This window comes from Stegodyphus dumicola, chromosome X1 (assembly GCF_044657685.1).
Source record: "Stegodyphus dumicola isolate Sdum_Otavi_A_Nest chromosome X1, ASM4465768v1".
In the NCBI taxonomy this organism is placed as follows: domain Eukaryota; kingdom Metazoa; phylum Arthropoda; class Arachnida; order Araneae; family Eresidae; genus Stegodyphus; species Stegodyphus dumicola.
In genome coordinates this window covers 104,242,586-104,264,794 of record NC_140780.1, presented here as the reverse complement: position 1 = coordinate 104,264,794, position 22,209 = coordinate 104,242,586, and the positions used below count along the sequence as shown (strand labels likewise).

The 22,209-nt window shown below is 31.7% G+C and overlaps 1 protein-coding gene across 3 annotated transcripts in view; it reads right to left on the bottom strand.

Moving 5' to 3' along the window:
• The window catches only part of htt (huntingtin), a 595,026-nt gene that overhangs the window by 298,835 nt on the left and 273,982 nt on the right, over positions 1 to 22,209 (bottom strand). For all 3 annotated transcript variants that reach the window (XM_085807902.1, XM_085807903.1, XM_085807904.1), the window contains exon 24: positions 2,993 to 3,119. In XM_085807902.1, the coding sequence (XP_085664028.1) occupies positions 2,993 to 3,119 (127 nt within the window). The remainder of the gene's footprint in view (positions 1 to 2,992; positions 3,120 to 22,209) is intronic.

The window sequence follows — 22,209 nt, the reverse complement described above, 5'->3', positions numbered from 1 at the left end:
AACAGCATATCTCTAGAATATATTTTTAAAAAAATCTTTTGCAGTGTTGAAATTTCAGCAGCAAAATCATAAAATATTTGCAAACAGCATATCTCTAGCATTAAAAAAAAATCTTTCGCAGTGTTGAAAATAGAAGAGAAACATGTCAAGTAAAACATAAATTTAGTAATGTAACAACTTGAGTTTGGTGTAGATTAAGTCAAGATCTGCAACACTGGAAAGCAGTGGGCATAGCGATCATATTTATTTTAATCCCAAAGGTAAAATGAACAAGAAGGTAGCGACATCTGTCAGCAAAAATATTAATGAAATTGAAAAAAAAAATTAGTTAACAGAATTTTAAAAGCGAAAGACAGGATTGGACTTACGGTCATTAACTAAACAAGGTAAATCTTTGTGAACGTGAAAAGCTTAAAAAAAAAAAAAAAAAAAAAAAAATCCAATTCACCAATTGAAGAAATTTTTTGAATAATTTTTCTAGACCCACAGTCAAAATTATGATTAAATTTCCAACACGATTAGTTATTGAAGATTCATTCACACATAAGGTTTATGTTCCTTGATATGAAATTTTAATGCTGTTTTAGTTTGGCCAGTGTATCTGAAACCACACTGGCATGAAGTCAGACATGGGATCTTTAATAATCAAACCATGGATTTTATTGATAGGCGAGAAAATAACTTTTTGAACTTCTGGATAATACATACAGTTTTATATGAAGGCATGACAAGGTTATTAATGTTATTTCTGATAGAAGAACCTCTTCTTTGATGGCAAGCTAAAAATAAATGTCTAAAGCTTTATCAATTACAATGGGAAAAAATCCTTGGTCAAAGGCACCTGATCTCAAATAATTGAGTTCATTAACAAGCAAGGGTTCTTGGGAACAAACTTTGAAAGCATGAAATACATAATAGCAAAAAGAAGCCATTTCTTGCTTATCTGAGTGACATGACTTGGCATGGGGCGGTAAACAAAAAGAAAAGGGTTTACGGTAAACAGTAGTGCTGAAATTAAATTCATGGTGAAATATAAGAATATCAAGGAAGGGAATCGTCAGATTTTGTTTTAAAAGTGTCCTAGATGGCTGGATCAATCAAACTCATAACAGATAAAACCTGGGATAAATCTTCATTACCAGCAAAAAGCATCAAAGTATCTTCTACGTAGTGGATTCAGAGACAGAGAGATATTTTCTCAAATAATTTCACCTCAAAATAATATATATAAAAGTCAGCAATCCAGGACTGAAGGAGTTACCCTTAGCTAATTCTTCAATTTGGCAATAATATTCATTTTGGGTAAAATGGTGTGTTTGACTCGAAAAGATTTTAGTAAAAGAAATTAACTCATCAATTTCAGTATGTGTGAAGTGGAATTCTCGAAGTCTATTTTGAAGACAATTTAGTGGTCCTTTTACTGGAACATTAGTAAACAGTGATTTAACATCAAAAGAAATCATAATGGAATGCAGGGGAGGTGTGGTGTATTTAATTAGGGCTAAGCACAACTAGGGCTATCTGCCTAAGGGGAGGGATGACTTCGTGGACGACTTTCTAAGGGAAACTGGCTCGTATACACGTTACACATGGGGAAAACCATGAAAACGCCCATGCAGTCAGCCTGTTCACGGGATTCGAACCTCGGACCGAACTACTAGTGTTCAGCGACTTTACCGCTCGGCTGCTGGTGAGCGGAATGCAAGGGAGAAAAATCTTTTAAGTTACCGATGATTTCAAAAGAATTTTTGACAGTGTGAATATTCTTGGAAAGCAAAGCAGAAAATCTGGAAATGAAATATTTGGCCAAAGAATCTGATACTGTTTTTAAGTTGAAAATTATAGTCTGAAATATAATTCCAGTTTTGTGGATTTTAGGGAGAACACAGAGCCTGGCAGAGTTACCAATATATGGAATAGGTGATTTTTTTTAACTCAGCTGGGATGACACGAGAAAACTGAACAGCTATTTTTACTTTTGTGAGATCAGCAGTTGAAGGATATTGAAGGATAGAGCAGTATGGGCCTTCATTTATCAGACTGGAGATTCCATCAGTATAGGTGTGTTTGTCCATAACAACAATCCATCTCCCTGAGCTTTAGAAATCATAATGTTAGGGTTAGAATGAATTTCACGTAAGGTTTCCCTTTCCTTTCAGTTAAGATTTGGAACAAGCTGCCTCCACGCATTCCACTTAGGTATGGTGATTTTACAAGGTATAACACTAAAACCTGATATTACACTTTACTAGTTTAAAAATAAATTGATAGAAACTCCATTTTTTGGGATCTTTTTTATTATATAAGCATCATTTTTATTATACTTACATCTTTTTTATTATATTTTTACTCTAAACATTACATTTTTGTATTTTCTTTTATTCTTTATTTTGTGAAAGTAAACAGGTTTTAGACAGCAAAACTTGCGCTTATTTCCCCCCTAATACATTACATAACTATGCGCGCCTGTGTAAAAAAATGGTGGCACTGGGGAGTGAATCTTAATACGTTTTCCACGGCAGTTCAGGGGTTAATATGTAAACTACGATTATTAATTTCTGCTATATAGCAGATAATGCTCAAACAAAAACAGATTGAACATTTTGCTAGTTATAAATTAAAAATTATCACTTTTGCTGAAGAGTGAGAAAGATGACTACATCATGAATGGTGAAATGTAACATGGTGATATTCATCTAGATTTGCTTGAAATTAAAACTTCAGATACTTGTTAGCAAAATTTCAAGTTGCTCAGAGCTTTGGTTACTACACATTAGGATTAAATTAACCAGAAGTAATATTTTTTATTTAACTTAAAATATTTGAGATCCAGTTGCCTGTATATCATTTTGAACTTGTACATACACCAACACTCAAACACTGGTAATATAACAATTAGGTAAACCTTCTCAACTTATACATAGAAATATACAGCATTTGTTTTTATATGCATTATACATGAACAAATTATGGAAAACAAATAAAATTTTACCCTTATCACAACAGCCTCAAAAAGCCTTATGTGTGCAGCAAGGTTAGCCTTTTCTCCTTTTGAACCAGATTTTGAAAGGCTTGTTAGTTTATCGCTTCCATGCTTCACCCAGTTTAAGCACCTAAAGCTGAAATAACAGATTTCTTCTCATAAATAAAGCTGTGTGCTTTATGAAATCAATACAGAATCACATTGTATAACTGAAAACATTAAACTGTATGGGTGACTAACTTCCTTACAAGAATACTTTATGGTGGGCTTTTAAGAAAAACTGGCTTATATTTTATATTGCACACAAGGAAAATGACAAAAATGCCGCAGGCTCAAGCCACTGTATTTGATAAAAACTCCATCAAATCTGCAGAGTGTTCAGAAGCTTTATCCACTCCACCCTTGATATCCTCCTAAAGTATATAGGAGAAATGTCCTCTGCAAACATAAAAAATTCAGAATTTTACTTAATCCTTTGAGCGGCATGACTGGCTTTATACAGTTATGAGATTTTTTGTCACTGGGCATATATTAGCTTATAATTTATGATGTTTTGTTTTCTTACTTTTAAAAGGTATTTCTCCTGTCTTCTTAGCATGCCTTTGTGGTGTAGTGGTCAGCATGCTCGGCACGTATCCGAGAGATTCATGGTTCGAGTCCCGGCAAGGGCATTGCTCATTTTTCATTTCTCCTGCTTTCAAACAATACCTAATGTGTCTACACTTTCTTTAATAATGTAAACGTCATCTTACTGAATTTAAATGGAAATTAAAATAAGTAAATACATAAATTTAGCTAACAAATGCTGTTTAAAATAGAGGTCTTCATGACAGACCCAAAAATCTGCACTGCTCAAAGGGTTAAAAAAACTTTAAAAACCAATTGCACAAAATTTAGATAACTGTGCACACTACATACTAAGCATGTACTTTCTTATATCCTTATGCATCACTTTAATTTTTTGCTGAAGTATTTTACAGCAGTCATGGAGAAACCTATTACACATTATAAATGCAGCAATGTCAATTTTCATCGACATGAGCCAAATAACACACCGAATGTTGAGATCTGACAAAGAGGTTAGCATAGGAGAAGGGAATGTGTGCCACACAAAATGAATCCCACTAATCACTCTTACTGCTATTGGTTGACAGTAATTGTTGAAATGATTAGTTAATGAAATATTTTTAACATTTTGAAGGAAGAGTTAACATTTTTAATGGCAGGATTTTATAGTCTGTTAAAACAAAAATTGTTGCTACTTCACTAACTGGAAATATTTATCACCTGATATGAAAGAGTTCCAGTGAAAAAATGTATCACAACCACCTGAATAATTCTTTTCCTTATTAAATAAGAATAAATGCCTCCATGTGGTTTAATTTACAATGGAATAATATCATAGTAAATTCCTTTCCTTGTTTTTCAGCACTGGTTTTTTGAACAGCTTGTTCCAAACATATAATTGAACATTCTGTGTCTTCAATTGCTTAGGGTTAGTTCTTAAACTATACCTACCATAACAGTTTAGCTTAAAAACGTGAACTCAGGGTTGCCACTCAAACAGGAGAATGAAATTCCCTGACTTTTCCATGTTTTCCAGGGGTGTTTTAAGAAAATTCCAGTCTATCCACAGATTGAACATTTTGCTAGTAATGCACGTTGGCTGTGCTAAGAGGTAAATTAATTATGGTATTACTTAAAAACACAAAAATTTGCCAATTACATATGACTTATAATATAGATATATAATTCCCAAAGCAATACTATTACAAATATAATAGGAGTTGTTTTCTCCACTGAGGATTGAAATTAGAAACTGCCCAATCTGGATTAAAAAAAAAGTTTTTTTGCAGATATTTTGCAGCTAAAAAAAAAAAGAAAGAAATGTACTTAATGATATTTTTAAATAAATTCAGGTATTTTATATTTATTTAGCAGCATACATAAGCAAAAAATATGCACATTAAATTTTGTGATGGTATGTCATCATACTGCTAGAATTGATTTCATGGTTATGCCAGAGAAAATTTTCTGAAATTTGAAAGTATTATTTACTAATAATAAATAAATTTAGAGGTAAGAATCAATATTAAATGATACGAATAACATAAAAATAAAGATAATTACTTAAAAATTGAATTAGAATAATCAACGATATTTTAGCGAATATAGTTATATTAAATGGTTAGCCTAGATGACTGATTACTATTTTTTTATTTTACTGCAAAATGACAAATAAGGCATTTATTAAAAAGAAAAAAAAAAAAAAAAGTTTAAAAGATTTTGGAGTAAAATTCTAGTATAAGGTAAGGCCTTGGCACGATTTTGAAAATTGCTGCCAACACCAAAATGACCTGTTTTACTGCTATCATAATGTCGCTAAATCCTGTGTGTACCATACATGGAGGTTATTCTAACCAAAGAACGTCTATGTAAAGAAGGACAGGTTTCACTGACATAATCCTATTACGCCGCCAGAGAGCAGAGGGAAAATTCCCCAAGGGATTTGGTGACAGGACCTGGCAGCCAGAATTTCCCTCTCCGCGATGTGTACAGTAAATTGAGGAACTGGTGTTAAGAAGAAATGTTCTTTGATAAAACGTTTCTTCTTTGATTTTTCGCAATAATTTAAACACGGATTTTAGTAGGGTTTTTCCCCTTTAAAATAACTAATCCATTAATTAATTTACTTGAGCGAAAAAATATTTTCTTTTCCTTTAAAGAAATTTTAAACGATATTAATTTTACGAAACTTGATTAAAGTGACCTTCGAACTCTGACACGGGCTTCGAACAACGGCGACAGATATTTTGTGCGCAGCTGTTTCCCTCTATGTTGGAACGGGGACACTCCTGTTGCAGAGAAGTTTTCCTTCTTAACAATACATATTCTTTGATTCTAACCTCCATGGCAATGTATACCAGGATTAAAACGATTTTGTTTTATACGAGAATAAGTATTTAGTTTAGTTCAACAAGCACTGCACATGCGCATGCGATTCTCGAGGTTACTGGAAAGCAAAGCTGCTGGAAACTTGCTTTGCCTTTCTAAAAGACAATCTAATTGGAGCTGCAAAAATTGGCTCTATGCCAGCTGCCAGAATGACGCTCACGTGATACAGAATTTGCAAAGAAAGAAATCGCTTCCAACATCAGTGCAAAACTCGCTTTTTGGGGGTGGATCGCCGTATGAAATTCCTTGATTTTTCCAGATTTGGACTAAAATAGTTAAATTCCCTGGCTTTTCCCTGAATTGCTTTATCAATTTTTGAATTCCCTGACTTTTTCCGGTTTGCCAGGTAGCGTGGCAACCCTGTTGAACACAAAAGTTCAGGCTGATCTTTCCCTAATTTTTTAATTTTTATAAATTTTACTCCTTTTTCAATTGTTAAAATGCAGACTGTAATCTCAATATTTTAGATTACAATTATTTTGTGCATGACCACATTCAAAGTATGGATGTACACCACTCAAAAACTTTTTGGGGCTGTGTTTGCCATGTAAATATTCAAGTATTAAATTGTTTTCTCAGTCGACAGCAACATGTGAATGTTAACGCTCGAGAACTCTCACCGGATATGACACGCCCGATCCATTTTCATTTAACGTTTTTGTTACTTTTTCCTTATCAGATTAGGCTAGAATTTCGTGTAGCTGTATTCAAGGTCACATTCTTTCAGCAGGGGGAACTAGTTCAACTCTAAAAATATATTTTGAGAAACAGGAGTCGGGTATGTCATACCTGTGCTAGTCCTACAATACAACTATTCAGTTTTAATCAAAAATTTTAACTCAATGGAAATTCCACTGTATAACATTCCACTGAATTCTATTGCAGTTGCACTTGCTTTTCAATGTTTTCACAGTGAATTTGATTATTCAATGAAGTAAAATTCCAATTAATTTTTATCCTACTACCTAATTCAGTATGGTGGTTGCCATAGTATTTATTAAGCATGGGTTCGAATTCCAGAAGGCGGCATGGATGCCGGTACCCTCTTTGGTGCACCCTCAGCAACATTCTCTGTGATAAGTTGATTGAATGATTTATGAATTTGGCCATTCCTGAGCAATGCTTCATGAGGTCACTTTACTAATGATTCACTAACACTTCACTAATGATTTTTCCTATACTTCAACCAAACAACATAAATAAATGTTATATGTCCAAAAATGCATAAATCTTCATGATTCTGACTTGAAATATTTCTTTAAATTGAGTTCTGAGTTTATTTATTTATTATTTTTTTTTTAAATTAAGAAAATATATTTGATTTGTATTGCATACTTAATATTTTATTTTAAGGAACATAAAATGCACAAGCCATGATAATTATTAATATCAAATGAAAATCACTTTGCAAAATTATACTTCATTAAAATTTCGAAGTTGAAATTTTATAGCTTATATCTACTGAATTTGATAAAATAACAAACTTTGTCACTAAAACTGTATTACATAGCAAAAAGCAGAGTTTCTAGTACATTACAGATGAAAAATCTGAGTAATAAATAAAACAACTATGTACAAAAGCAAAAATAAAAGGCTAAATTTTCTCTGAGATGTTACATATAAAAATATCCAAAACGTGCAGAAATGACTACAAATTTTCAAGTAAATTGCAAAATTGGAAATTTATGTAAGCATACCATTATATGCACAGTTTCTTTAATTTTAATCTAGTTAAAATTTCAAGAACAAGATTTTTAAAGAAAGATAATTTTGTAGATAATAAAAAAGTCAGTTTTGCAAACAAATTTTAAGAAAATTTTGCAATGTAACTCGAAACAGGTACAAGAAATGAGATCAGAACAACCCCATAAAATACATAAAATCACCATTAAAACATTTTAACGCAATAAAAAAACACTTAATCATTGCAAATTGATGAAATTATTAAAAATTAATTTATGCAGCACTACCTAAAGTATGAATATTCCATCCATTCCCAAATATATTTTGCTAACCTGACAGTCAAACGAATTTTAATCCTTTAACGGTTTGACCCGGATTTTTTCTTTCTTTTATGCAAGCTCCTTAACAGTTTCTCCCGTAATATTGTCATTTTAAATATCTCCTTGAAAACGGATTGACCCGTCTTTTTGTTAGACTTAAAAGAAACATCAAAAACGGATAGCCCGTATTTTTGACTCACTTTCACCCCCAAATGCCTAAGGGGACAAGCATCCCTCCAACCCTGATGACAATAGTTAATGAATGACCCTCAATAGCGCGGGAAGTTTTACGATAACGGCGACCTTACACTGGTTCTAAAGTAATAAGAAATTTGTTACCAGTTAGAAAGTTAATGGAAGAGGAATTAAGAATTTCTGTTTTAGACGCTGTTTAAGAAATAAGAAAAAATACGAAAAGGAGATTTTTATAGGATAAGCTTTTATTTATAACGCAAATGATTAATAAATTAAAAAAAGAAAAGTAATTTAGCCATTGTTCTGCTATCGGAAGGGATTCAGGAATGTATGTATGCACGTCATGTGCATGTGTCTGTGTATTTATATGTGTGTAAGCACATGTATACGTTTGTATGCATATATAGGCACATACATAAACACATACATCCGTATATACATGCATACATACATACATTTTTTAATCCGATCTCGATAACAGAAGAGTACCGTAATTTATTATACAGATTAATAGGAATATGAGATTAAATAATATTCTTTACAAAATTCATTTACAAATTTATATTATGAATAATAAAAAAAAGTCGCTCCCTATATATATTTTTGACATTGGAAATCGACAGTTTGATTTCGTTATTTAAGTGTCTGCACTTTTATAATCTTTGATATAAATTGCATATAAATTGAATATTGTAAAGGAGTTTAATTAATCTCTTGTTCCCATTAAAATATGCCATAAATTATTTTTTGCCTTTGTCTTAAGAATTTTATGAGTTTTGAATAAAAGCTTATGTTACAGAACTTTTTAAATTTTTATCTTCTTAATCTTAATAACTTATTTTCAATTGAAAAATCATTTTTCAAAAATGAATAAAAATTTTTTTACTTCTAATAAATGCCTCAAATAATCGAAAACATTTTTTGACTTTTCACTCAGAAATCAGAAGTTATGTTAAAAATATCATACAAATTTCAATTAAAAGAATATTTTACGTCAGCGCAAACGTTAAAGTTTTGACATTTGTAGTTTGCCTTGCAAATGAAAATATGTGCAAAAATCGTGTCAACATTAAATTAGAAAAAAAATTTAATGGAATTTTATAAAATTTGTTTTACTGTATTGTATTATCATCTGCAATCAATATGCTTACAAAATTTGAACTCGATAGCTTATCAGGAAGTAGCATAAAAATCTTCTGTTCATAAAGACAACCTTCTGTTCATAGCCCCAAATACCATGAGTGAACTAAATATGTGCTACTTCTTTGCAGAAATGTTATGCTGTTTGAAAGAGGTCATTGGAAGAAATTTCGCATATTTTTAATTATTTATATAACTACTTATACTCCGTGCATTTTTCAACAATTATTTCATTAAAAAATTTTTTTTGCCTCTCCTACACTTAATGATCTTATCACCATTCTGATGAATCTCGAAGGCTCTGAAAAACCAAACTTTGAGTAGGTTCTCATAAATTTAACTTGATAAATACTATAAAAATACAACTGTTCTTATATGAGCAGAATTTATCGCCCGATGGAAAGGTTTTGCTAGATTGCTTTAGTAATTGGTAGAGTTTTATACTGATTTTAGGTACTTTTTTCTCAATTTTCAGTTGTTGTTGCCCTAACATCAAACTCTCCAGAGGACTTTCGGCTCGCTGAATATTTAGAGTACCCCAATGCTGCACAGACACTATACATTTACAAACATTCATCCTTCTCTGAAATTTGAGCCGGACCCTTTGATATGGCAGTCAGCGACACTAACCACTATACCAGCTGGGCTGCAATTTTCAGCTGTTCATGAGTCCATTAAAAAGCTCTGCTGCTTAAAACATGAATTGCTTAAAAATATTTGCAGTCTAAAGCAAATTTGATATTTACATGTTTTTATCTTAATATTTCTTTACAAAGATAGAATGATAGCTGTCAATACAGACGGGTTTAATGCATTTGGATTACAGCGAAGCACGCAATTGTTTATCCGCCGAAGAGGAAGGAAACTTCCTAAGAGGATCTGACTTATATTCTCGTTCCACTTGTAAAAAAAGCCAAGAAAACTTCCATGCAACCAGCTCATTGGCCAGGATTTTAACCCGTGTCGAGCTAGCTGTGCTTAGTGATTTTAGATGCTCTGTCAGTGGGAATCCGGCATCTTAATTAAAATCTTGTTTCAAAATCTTCTACCCTAATTTAGTGTGATAGTTGTTGTAGTATGAGGGATAGGGTAATTTAAATATAAAAAAGCATACGAGAGCTATGGGCCTTCATGGAGCCCTTTCAGTGGGAAACTGGGTTACACACGTAGAAAACCACGAAAAACAAACAGGCAGGAATCCCGTCTCTGAGAGACAGAATTGATTATTTTCCTTTAATCTGAAATCTAAAACAAATAAGACAGAAAACAGCGCTTTTCAGGGGAGCTGTATTCAGTATACAAAATTTATTTAAAATAAGCTGTAAGCTTTAAATACAGTTTTTGTACAAGCAAATAGTAGTTTGCCTATGCTAACTGCCCCAGTGGATATGCTACCTCACTGTTGGTGGGAATAAAAGAAAGTAGTTTAGCTTTCATATGTAACTAACATGCTGACCAGCAGCTCACCCTGAATCATTCTCTATTAATTCATTAAATGAAGACTGGATCATCAGATAAATTTTGCTTCTTCCAGTGCCAGTTACAAATCATACACCTGTTCAATATCATTTGAACTATATCATTAACATTGCATATTACTAAAATGTACTTGCTCTTTAAAGTCCTTGATCTGTTCTAAAAATAGTACCGCAGAAGTTTCAGAAATGAAGTACAATTTAATGCTACTTAACATTTCTATGCATATGAAAAAGTAAAACTGTTTAAAACGTATATCGTTTAATGCTTCCTGTTTTATTTGGAATAATATTTCAAAAATAAAACTTGTGTTGGTTACAATCCAAGCAATACTTAACGGGATAAAGAGCCGTAGTTTGATAATGTATTCATGCATTCAGTTTTCATCGTTTTAATAAAATCCATTATGATACTTATGCTGCTAATTATAAACTGCATTTATGTATACAGAAGTATGATTAATACACTAATATCACAGAATATACGCTTTTTATGTTCTGACAAGTTTTGTCAAAATACCAATTTTTAGTTCATATACAAGTCGTAAATTCCCTAGCCAGATTCCAGTTTTATATAATTAGATGAATAAAGGACAAAATGGAACAGTTAATTATATTTTTTATTCTTTTACAAAATTTAATTCTTTTAGATATAATTTTTAACGGTAAACAATATCTTGCTAAGTTATAACATAAAAATTATTTCTAATAATAATTTATATCCTAATTTAATAATATTTATATCCTAATTTATATCACTCAAAACAGAATTGGAAAGCTCATTCAAATCATATTTAATCAAAACATTTTATGCCATTTTGGGGTTTGTTTGATTTTTAACGGTGAATTCAGTCATTAAAACATTTTTACCATGTTTCTTCATTCATAAAATTAGCAAAATAATTTACTAAATAATTCTTAGATGTAATAGTATTCTTGTTTATCTTTTGTTATATGACTAAAAATAAATAAAAAAGTGTCTGGTATTCAATATTTATTTTTTATTTAATTACAAATACTTGGCAATTGGTACTTAAGACATAGTCTTCCCATATTATCACTTTTCTATTAGGCCTTGAAATTATGTTAAGGACCTAATAGAATTCGGAAAATCCTATGACTACATAAAACTGTGGGAGGTGCTAATAATGAAATATTTTAAATGAAAGTAGAAATTTATTTAAATAGACTACAATAGAATAGAAATTTATTTAAATTCACTATAATTATCCTTATATTCTATGTCATTTCAGTACTATAATTTCAGTTATTAATTTAAATACTGCAATTTAGTCATATAATTTGTAAGTCCCATGATTTTAAATTTATGCATAAATGAGCAAATACATTTTCAAAGTTAAAAAATATATATATTTTACAATTTCTTTAACTGAAAACGTAAGAATCAAAAGGGATTTTTGTGTGTGTCTGCTTTATGCATTTAATGTATAAAATGTGGAAAAGTGAGAAAATCCATCCAACACAAAGAAATAATTCTTTCTAGTCTGTGGTAAGATTGTATCAAATGCATTTAAACTTCTGTTTAAATTCTAAATGCTATCTCTCAAATCAATGAAGGAATACATTTTTGGTTTTAAAGCCCACATTAGCAGCAACTGTACAATAGCTAAACTTAACAAAATATTTGGAGAAAACCGCCAAAATTCTAGAAATTGCTATAAAATCCAAAAAAACATTAGGAAGATTATTGCTTGCCAATTCCATGCTGAAAAGATCAAGCGTTTACGATGATGAGCTCGACTGTTAACGAACAACTTGTGGAAAAAATTCAACGCTAAAATATAAATACATATGCCAAATTTTCCAAAAATTATTGATAAATATTCTACTCTCATCGTAAATATATATGGACTTATAATATGATGAAAACTGAGTCTGTAAAAGAATGGATTAAAATTTAATTTCCCAAAATAAATTGGCCTACTAAAACTAAATAAAATAGATAAGTAACTAGTAAAAAAATTGTGTAACAAAATAAATAATGATCTTTCTTAAAATACTGCCCAATAAAACATGTCGAATAATTGAAAATTTACAAGCTTGGAAGCTAAAATTCTAAAAAGATTTCGGAAAATTCGGACGTCACATATTAAAAGATACAAGTCTACAAGCTACAAGTACAAAGAAAGAGGGGGGAGACGAATTAAACGCAACAAGCACTTCTTGCCATTCAATAGCGGGAAGAGAATTTTATGGCTTATCCATCACACTAAGGGGAAGCAAACATTCTGCCCTAGGCTGGGCCATCTTAAAGAGATTTCAGAAAACGAAAGCAATTTTTTTTTGAGGGTTTGTTGACTGACAACACAGCCATTTTCAAAGCTTTTTGTTCCGAGGGGCGGGCTCGTTAATGGGTTAATTTCAGATAGTTTTATCAATAGGGATATTACCAGTAGAGCTATCCCAAGTGGAATACCAAAACATTTTATAGGATATCTTATGAATATGCAATGGGAATGTTATCTTCTGTATACTTAAAAAGTGAAAAAATATGTTTTGTAATTCTTATAATATAATTATTTTTTTAAATTTAAGGCCTATACATATTTTATGTTTCTAATTTGATATATCCTGAATTTATTGTATTTTTATCTAACTTTATTTGCTGTATTTTTACTTATTTTACTTTGCATGGAAAGGGTCCACAGAATTTGATTAGATATTAGTTTCCCTTTTTTATTATTTTTAAATGACATGGCAAAATGCAATAAGAGGTAGTATTCAGGAACACTTGATGCTGTGTGAATAAATGTCACTATAATGCTCATGAACTGCAATGATGTATAGCTTAAAATTTTCATCTTCAAGAAAGGAATTTGACAATGTAAAGTGCTTGCAGTCCAGTTTATCACTACAAGGAACCTGGAAACACAGTGAAGCATTCTCAGTTCAGTCAAATAATCATAATGACAATCTTCACATCCCTGGAGACTGCTGTAGAATACAGTTCCTGCATACTCACAGTCCAGCATCTATGACATCTTCAAAGCTTACAGTCAGGTCCACCTTAGCAGAATCTGGAGCTCGGGTTTCTGGAATGTTCTGACTCACCTACAGTTGTTCATTCAAGAATAACAAAATTTTGAAAGCAGAAGCATCTACAGTAATAGGAAAGTTGATGTGAAAAGCTAAAGCCCAGCAATTATCAACATGCAGACATAGTAGATAGTTTCCCTACAATGAGTTACAGACAGTAAACTTATTGAAAATACTACTACTACAAATTCAGTAACTGCCATCCCAAAATACAAGATGGAAATAATCAGCGTGGTTTAGGAAAAGCAGATATTAGTGAATACATTAGATTTGCCTAGCTTCGAATTGGGAAATAACACTTGGTACATAAAATGTCCACACATCCCCTTACATAGCTAAATGGTTGAAGAATATAATTCCACATTTGCGTCCTTACTATAGACACCAATTAGGTACAGAAACTTTGCATTAATTTGAAAAGTCCCACGTTTACAGCTATTTTACCATGTTATGACAAAAATACATACATTTTAGATTAACAATGCGTACAAAAAATGCTTTTGTAATACTACTCGATGACAAGAATGATGAATAGTAAGTTCGTACAATTAGTCTTAAAAAGCCTTCCATTATTATTTTTGATTCTTGAATTCAAAATTAATTGCAAAAAATTACATTAAATTTGGTATACTACAAAAAGTTTTAAGAAAACATCTAAGAATCCATTATTAATGAAATAGCTAAATTATCTTGAACTCGACACAGTAATCATTACTATGCATCAAGGCATATAAAGCATATGATGTTAGAAATGTCTCATTAATTACAAAAGTAGCGCAAATATTCATAATGATAAATGTTGCACATATTACAAATTGGATTATATAATGCTAGAAAAATTTAAAAATAAAGCATTAAAATGTATTACAAATTATACGAATTATATATTATTAAAAATAAAACAAAAATAGAACTTATTAAAAAATAAGTTTATTAGTTTAAGTTGCTATCTGTTAAACAACTGCAATTATAATTTGAAAAATAAATGCTTGAATGGCAGCATTCTGAGAAGTGGTTATTTGAAGGTCAGATAAATTAATGATATTGTGTCTTGTTCAATGCCAACACTTGCCAGATCACAAGGATAGTAATGCTGGGTTGGTACTTTGGAGTAGATTTTAACCGCCAGATAAGAAATCCTGAATGCAGGTTTTTTCCTATATTTCAAGTTTGACCCTTTAACTGCTTAAGACGTGTTTAAACGTTTTCAGAGTTTCCTTTAAAAATGCTTAAGACGTGTTTACATGAATTTCAAATTGCACAAAAAATGATTAAGATGTGTATACACGAAGCCCAAATTTCGCAAAAATTGCTTAAGACGTGTTTAGACGATGCGATCAGGTCTTCCTTTCCCCACTTTTCTGCAGGCGGCTGTCAGTTGACACAAAGGTCTTTATAAAGTGTGAAGCACGTTTGAAAAGAACACTTTTCGGAAGGGTCCTGAGAATGAAGAATCACTGTCAGACAGCAGGTGTGCATTATCTTTCCAACGACTGCAAGCTTGTGAATCGTTTTACAACAATTTGCCTTGTGGATATTTATACAAATGAAAGTCAAACAGAATCACTCATTCTTATAGTACATTACCGAAATTTAGAAGAAACAGGAAAAAGTAACAATTGTAACGTAAGACGTACTTTTTAATAAATCATATATCATACAATGCATTAAAAGTTGACTACAATTTCTGATTCATCAAGAACAGGATAAAATATAAAATGTTGCAAACACCTATCTTGTTTGCTCTCGTATTTCAAGTGTGGGTGTTTTTAATGGTATATTTTTCCTTTTTAGATTTTGAAATGTTAAAACTGTGCTTTCAGTATGCCTGATTTTTCTATTCGTATATATAGCTGTGTGTTCCTTATAAGCGCGAACTGACGTATAAAAATTTCTTGGATGTCGAAAGGAAAATATTCTACTTGAAAACTTCAATTAAATCGAACAAATTCATATGCTGAAAAAATTTCTAGAAATATTTGTTTTTAAAAATTTTATTATTAAGATTTGAAATACAAAATAGTTTTAAAATCTAGGGGGGGGAAGTACATATTTTTTGGAAAGAAATCTACCGGCATAAAATTGCATAAAATTAACGGAGTGTAAGCTAAGTAAAGCAGTTAGTGCACAGAAGGGTTACATATACTGCGCACAAAAAATTAGTCAGAGGAACAATTAGCTAACGAATTAAATTCATAACATTAAAAAAGCCTCTCCAAATGTCAATGCTGATAGCAGCACTACAAATGAAAGTTATTAAGTTCCTAACTTAATTAATCCTTTGGTACTCAATAATTTTGGCCCACCAGCGGCCGAGCGGTAAAGTCGTTGTAGTTCGGTCTGAGGTTTGAACCCGTAAACCAGCTGGCTGCATGGGCGTTTTCATGGTTTCGCCAAGTGTAACATGTATAGGAGAGAGTGTCCATTAGAAAGTCCTTCCCGAAGTCATCCCTCCTCTTAAGGCAGATAGCCCTCGAGGCTTTGCCTTAGTCACATAAAACCAAATCAAATTAAAAACCAATAACTCTGCGTTTGCGATTACTTTGTAAAGATTTTGATGAAGATTCAACAAAAGCCCGCAGCGACCTAGTAGAAATTGGCAGTCTGAAGCGAGTTTAAATCTCGGCGAATGGGCTGGCTACCTGGCAGTTTTCGTGGATTTTTGCTGCCTAATAAGCCAATCTCATTTAAAAAGTCCTTCATGAAGTCTCTTTTGAGTACTAGTCCTCGCTTAGGATTAGGTTTAGTTTGGTTTGTTAGATTATGATAAAACACACAAAAGGCGATCTGTCTAAAGAAAGTATGTTTCGTGAAAGACTTTTGAAGGAAAACTATCTTGTATTTGTGTTACATATAGGTAAATTCACGAAAACGCCCATGTGGTGAGCCAGTCACAGGGGTTTCAATCCGGGTCAAACTACAATTATATTAATAGTCCTCGTGTTAAGTTATCATGAGCTGAATAAAATAAAATACAATCTCGCAAAGTCAATTTTTGTTATTGAAATGGCAATAATTTCGTATTATACAAGCCATCACTTTGTGTCTATTATGAAATTTTGCTCTTTTCCATTACCCAAGCTAGCCCACAACGGAACACTGCTAGTTCTATCCGGGGTTATAATCCCGGCGAAAGGGCTAGCTGCATTGATATTTCCGTGTTTTTCTCATGTGCCACGTGTACACAAGGCGGTTTCCCTTAGAAAGTACTCCACGAAGGCATCCTTCCCCTTATGTAAAATAACCCTCGAGTGCTTTGCCACAATCAAATAAACCAAACGATTTTAAAATATTTTGTGTTTAAAATTTTTGCGTCAAAGTTCGCTCTCGTTAAATAAATGACCTGTTCCTTTTTTTTCTTCGCTTTTATAGCAATGGTCTTGTTTTCAGAGTGTGAATAAAACATTTTTAATAATGTGTCATTCTATTTGGTTTTTGTTTAATGAAAAAAATAAATTTAAGCAACAAATTTTTTATGTTTAGAAAAATTGTACCATCATAGACATGAGCTCTTGTTGAAAGTGCATTTTCTTATTAGCGCATATATTTGTATAGAGAAAATTGTTTTGCGCATGTTATCCTATAACTGAAAAGATCCTGAGAAATTTCTATAGGGAAGTTATTAAATTTAAATAAAAAAATTAAGTTATTTGTGGATTATATGTGTTTTGAGGTAAGAGTCGAAACACGAGGTATGCGATGAATTTAAAATAAGGATGTATATAATAAGGATTTTGCCACCAGACATTCCCAGCGAAATCTGCTAAGTTTTTCTATATATACAATTAATGTATATTGCGTTTAGTATATAAATTCAGTGTTATAAACACTCCCCTTTATCAGTGTAATTCTGTGTTATATTGAGATTTAGTTACGTCAACCCAGACGAATAAATTATCTGCATGGTTGTGTTTCATAGTTTTCCCATGTGTGACATGAATATAAGAGAGTTTTATTTAGAGAGCCCACCACGGCGATTAGTCTACAGGGTTCGTACACATTTCTGCACATGGAAATTAAGTACTTTTAAGGACCATTAATGGAAAAAATTAAGGACCTATGAGCAAATGGGAACTGAATAAATTCAATTAAAAATATTATTCTATGCCTGAATTTAACTTTTGTAATACCATCCTAAAAATAAAATAGATACCTAAGTAGTATGCATTATTACTAAACATGAATTAACTAACATAATTATTAATAAGTTTGAGAATAAAATAAACTTCATGCAGTTTATCAAGTAGCATAAAATATTTTACACTTATAATTGTTGGACATATTTAAAAGAAGATAAGTGACATTTACGTTTTACTAATAGTTAGCTTTATGCTGTTTTTTTTTTAAAATTTTATTTATTTATTTATTTATTTAAAATGTCTCATACTTGGTCAGTCTAGAGGTTTAGCAAATAGTAGGGAGATTTTAGGTCAAACGGCATAGGTTAAAATGAGAAGTGAGATCATAAACAGCATGATTCATAACAAAAGATTGAATGTTATCCCTCTGCTGCTTGCCTATAGAGAGACCTGCTGATTGAAACAAACCTGAAAGGCCTGATGTAAGCACGGTTGGCAAATGTTGAAAGTTGGTCAAGCTCTGCTTAATGCAGTTAATGTCATAGCTTTGTGTACAGTTTCAGGGGTTGTAACCCAGTTAACATACTTTAAGGTTCCAATAAGCCATTAAAACGCCAGAGGTGATAAGTTGTTTTATATATAAGTCTCAGTAGATGCAAAGAATAAGTTTTACTTCATGGTGTTGATGGTTACTTGATGGGTGTTGGATGATGGTTACTTGATGGGTGTTGGATGATGGTTCTCCACACAAAGGATTTGGCAATTGGATTCCCTAAAAACCTCAGATACCCTTTAAAAGGGGGAGTATATAAGGTATTTCTCCCACCTTCTTGGTGACCCTTCGTGGTGTAGTGGTTTGCACACTGCTAGCGGTTATCCAGAGGTCCACGGTTCGATTCCCGGTGAAGGCGTTGTTAATTTTTTTATCTTTCCTGCTTTCAAAAATACCTAATGTCTCTACAAGCCTTCCCAAACATTTTGGCTAGTTTATATCGATTTCCTTCTCTTTAATTATCAATCTTTTGTGACAATAATTAGAAATTTGTCTCAATATGGAAATCGATGTTCTCGCTAGTTTCTGCGTGCTTTATCTCCTAACTTGTCAACCTCTCCACAATGCACCTATGAGGGTTTACTTGATCTGGTAAAAGTTAAATAGCCCCCCCCCCCGATAGACGTGTAGCAAATTATCACTGTATCTGAAAGTAACTATAATGTCAGACAAAGAACTTAGAACATAAAGGCATGTTCTGATGCTAACAAAGTCAATTACAGCTCACGGTGACGCAATTAAACAAGAATAGTCAAATTCAAACTAAAAATGTGGACTAGTGGTCAAAGATAATACAATTTAATTTTAATTTATTCTGGCTCAGTAACTCTATCATATGAGGAAACAGAAATGGGAAGTTATAGTAAAGGCTGAAATGATAAACAATTGGGTAATTAACATAATAATAACTGCATGTATCTTTGAAGAATAATTTTCTTTATGTATTCGGTTTCTTTCTTCAACGTGTTTCCTTCTAATTTTAGAATTTTTGGATTTAATTAAGGATTTCTTTTATTCTAAAAAACACTAAATGCATTTAGAATGTACAGAAAAAGCAGCTAATTTTATTTCTTTAGTAATATGAACATTCAGAAGAAATATGAAATATATATGGTAAAGGCAGGTTACAGAGCAGGTGTGGCAGAATTTTTAGAATTTAGTGACACACAGAACAATAAAATCTAGAAATGGCAAAACTTTTAGAATTTAGAGCAAGCATTGGAAGGAGAATTTAGATAGGCACTAGGCAGCAGAATTTAGGATACACAGAGATTGCATGAGGTGGGAAAATGCATAGCACCAGCTCTGTATACGATGCATTTAGACACATTAGATGAATCTTTTAAATTGTAAGTTTTCAATTTCTTTATTAATAAAAAAAATCTCTTTCTATAATGAATGCCCAAGTAATAAGATTAGAAGCATTTTTGATATTTTCCATGCTTTTGTCTAGTGAAAAGTAGAGAAAATAAAGGGAAGATAAACATGTTCATATTCTAGTATCAGTAGTAATGCAATGTAAAAAATAAAGAAAAGTTATCCCAACCAGTTCTGTAACAGCAAAAAGCCAGAAATATTTTGGAAAAAAAAAAAAAAGGGGGGGAAGGAAAAAGTGTAAAATTAATTTTATAGAGAAAATTGATGCACATTCTGAGAATTTTGAATAATTTGAGACAATAACATGGGAAAAACGCTTACTATGAAAAAATTAAAAAAAAGAAATTTTAATTAATTACATAGCTAATTTTGCTTTATAGCTATATACCTTGTTTATTTTTCAGATTTAAAATATTGCATAATAAGTTGCCAAAATGAAACTTTATAATATGACAGCGAAAAATAAAAATTGTTTATTTTAATGTTATTTTTTAAATATAATTAGAATATATTACCATTATTTTAATGAAATTTATCAATGTTATGATGTTTTAAAATAATTGCTGAAAAATTCTCAAATCTCGGAACTAAAAATTTTCTATAGAAACTGATCTTAAAATCGCCAAAATGTTGACAAGTTGTCGAATTTAGAACCATTTAATAAAAGAATTCACAACCCCAAAAGCGAAAAGTTGTTTAAGAGCTCTTTATTAGAAAAAAGGAATTTCAAAATGATTATGTTTTACTTCTTTGCTTAGAAACTCGAGTATCCCATCATTTATATTAGAAATAGAAACAAATTATAACCCATGAACCCACTCAAAAGATAACCATATACGTCAGTGAATTGCCAAAAATATTCCTCCAAAATGCTAATTCACACTCAAAATGGCAGCCGTAAAAACAGAGAGAAATTTCAGATGATTAAAATTAAGGACCTTCTACTGATTTTGGCCAAAATTAAGAACTTTTAGAACCAAAAATTGATTTTAAAAAATTTAAGGAGTTTTAAGGACCTTTATTAAGGACTATACAAACCCTGGTCTATCCTTTGGACAGACAGATCTCGTTTGCTTTGCCATATTCAAATAATCGGACAAAATTTAACAACAAAGACTAGTAAATGCATATACCGAAATAAAATAAGTGCATATTACAAAACTAAAATAAATGCATATAACGTAAGAAATGAGATCAGAGGAAATTTTTAATTATTTTTTAATACACTAATTCCTAAATTGCATTATTTTCAAATTTTATTTCATTTTTATGTATGTATTAATGTACATTTTATACGTGTGAAAGTGCGCTTTTTTAACATATCCATATACATTAAATAAATCTGATTTGAAAATACATGTAGGTGAGATTTTCATAACTTGAAAAAAATTACTCGCAATACACGGTATTTGACGGCATAAAAGATGCACTGGCATATAAGACGCACCCTTATTTAGCAGGCCACACACAAGGGAAAAAAGTTTCAATAGTCCACAATAACTTAAAATGTGGTTTCTTTTAGTTCTCACCTTTCGTTAAAGCCAAATAAACAATCATTCAATGCAATTACCAAACATATTTTTATTAAAGAAAATTAACAAACGGCAAGCTATTTTGAACATGATATGTAAATTTCAATAATGAATAAATGAATAAACGGCAAGCAATCAAACATAATACAAAATAAAGCAGAAAGAACAAAAAACACAGATTCAAGGAAAATGTTGCCTATCATGAAATTAGACTTTAATCACTTTCAAAACCATAAAAATCCTTTTCACTATCATCTTCATCGAAAACGAGAATATCGTCATCACTACTGTTTCTGTCATCACTCTTATCACCTTCTTCAAATAATGCGTCGTCTTCAGTTCCGTCAAGAGCATTACTGACTCCGCACTTCTTAAAGGACTTAACAATTACTTCAGCCTTTACGTCCTCCCAAGATCTTTTCACCCATTAGCACACTTGTGAAATAGAGGGCCACTTCATTCTACCTGAGGGTGTGAGGGCGTGATGTGGCTCTCCTATCCACTTGTTCTATCGTTCTCGCACTTTTTCACTAAATGGTTTATTCATCGATACATCTAAAGGCTGCAATTGGCTAGTCAGTCCACCAGGAATGACTGCTATCTGGGTTTTTAATTCTCTCGCTTTATTCTTTGTGGTTTCAGTTCTATGGGCGCTAAACTGATACAAAACAAGAGAGGGTTTTCTTAAGAGTCCACCAGGTCGTCTTGCCCATACATTCTGTAACCACAGTTTCATTCCAGCTTTGTCCATCCAGCCTTTCGGATGAACATGAACAATTACACCCGTTGGAAGTTTTTCTTTCAGATGGGTTTTTCTTTTGAATATGAAAAACGGCGGTAGTTTTGTGCCATCAGCACAA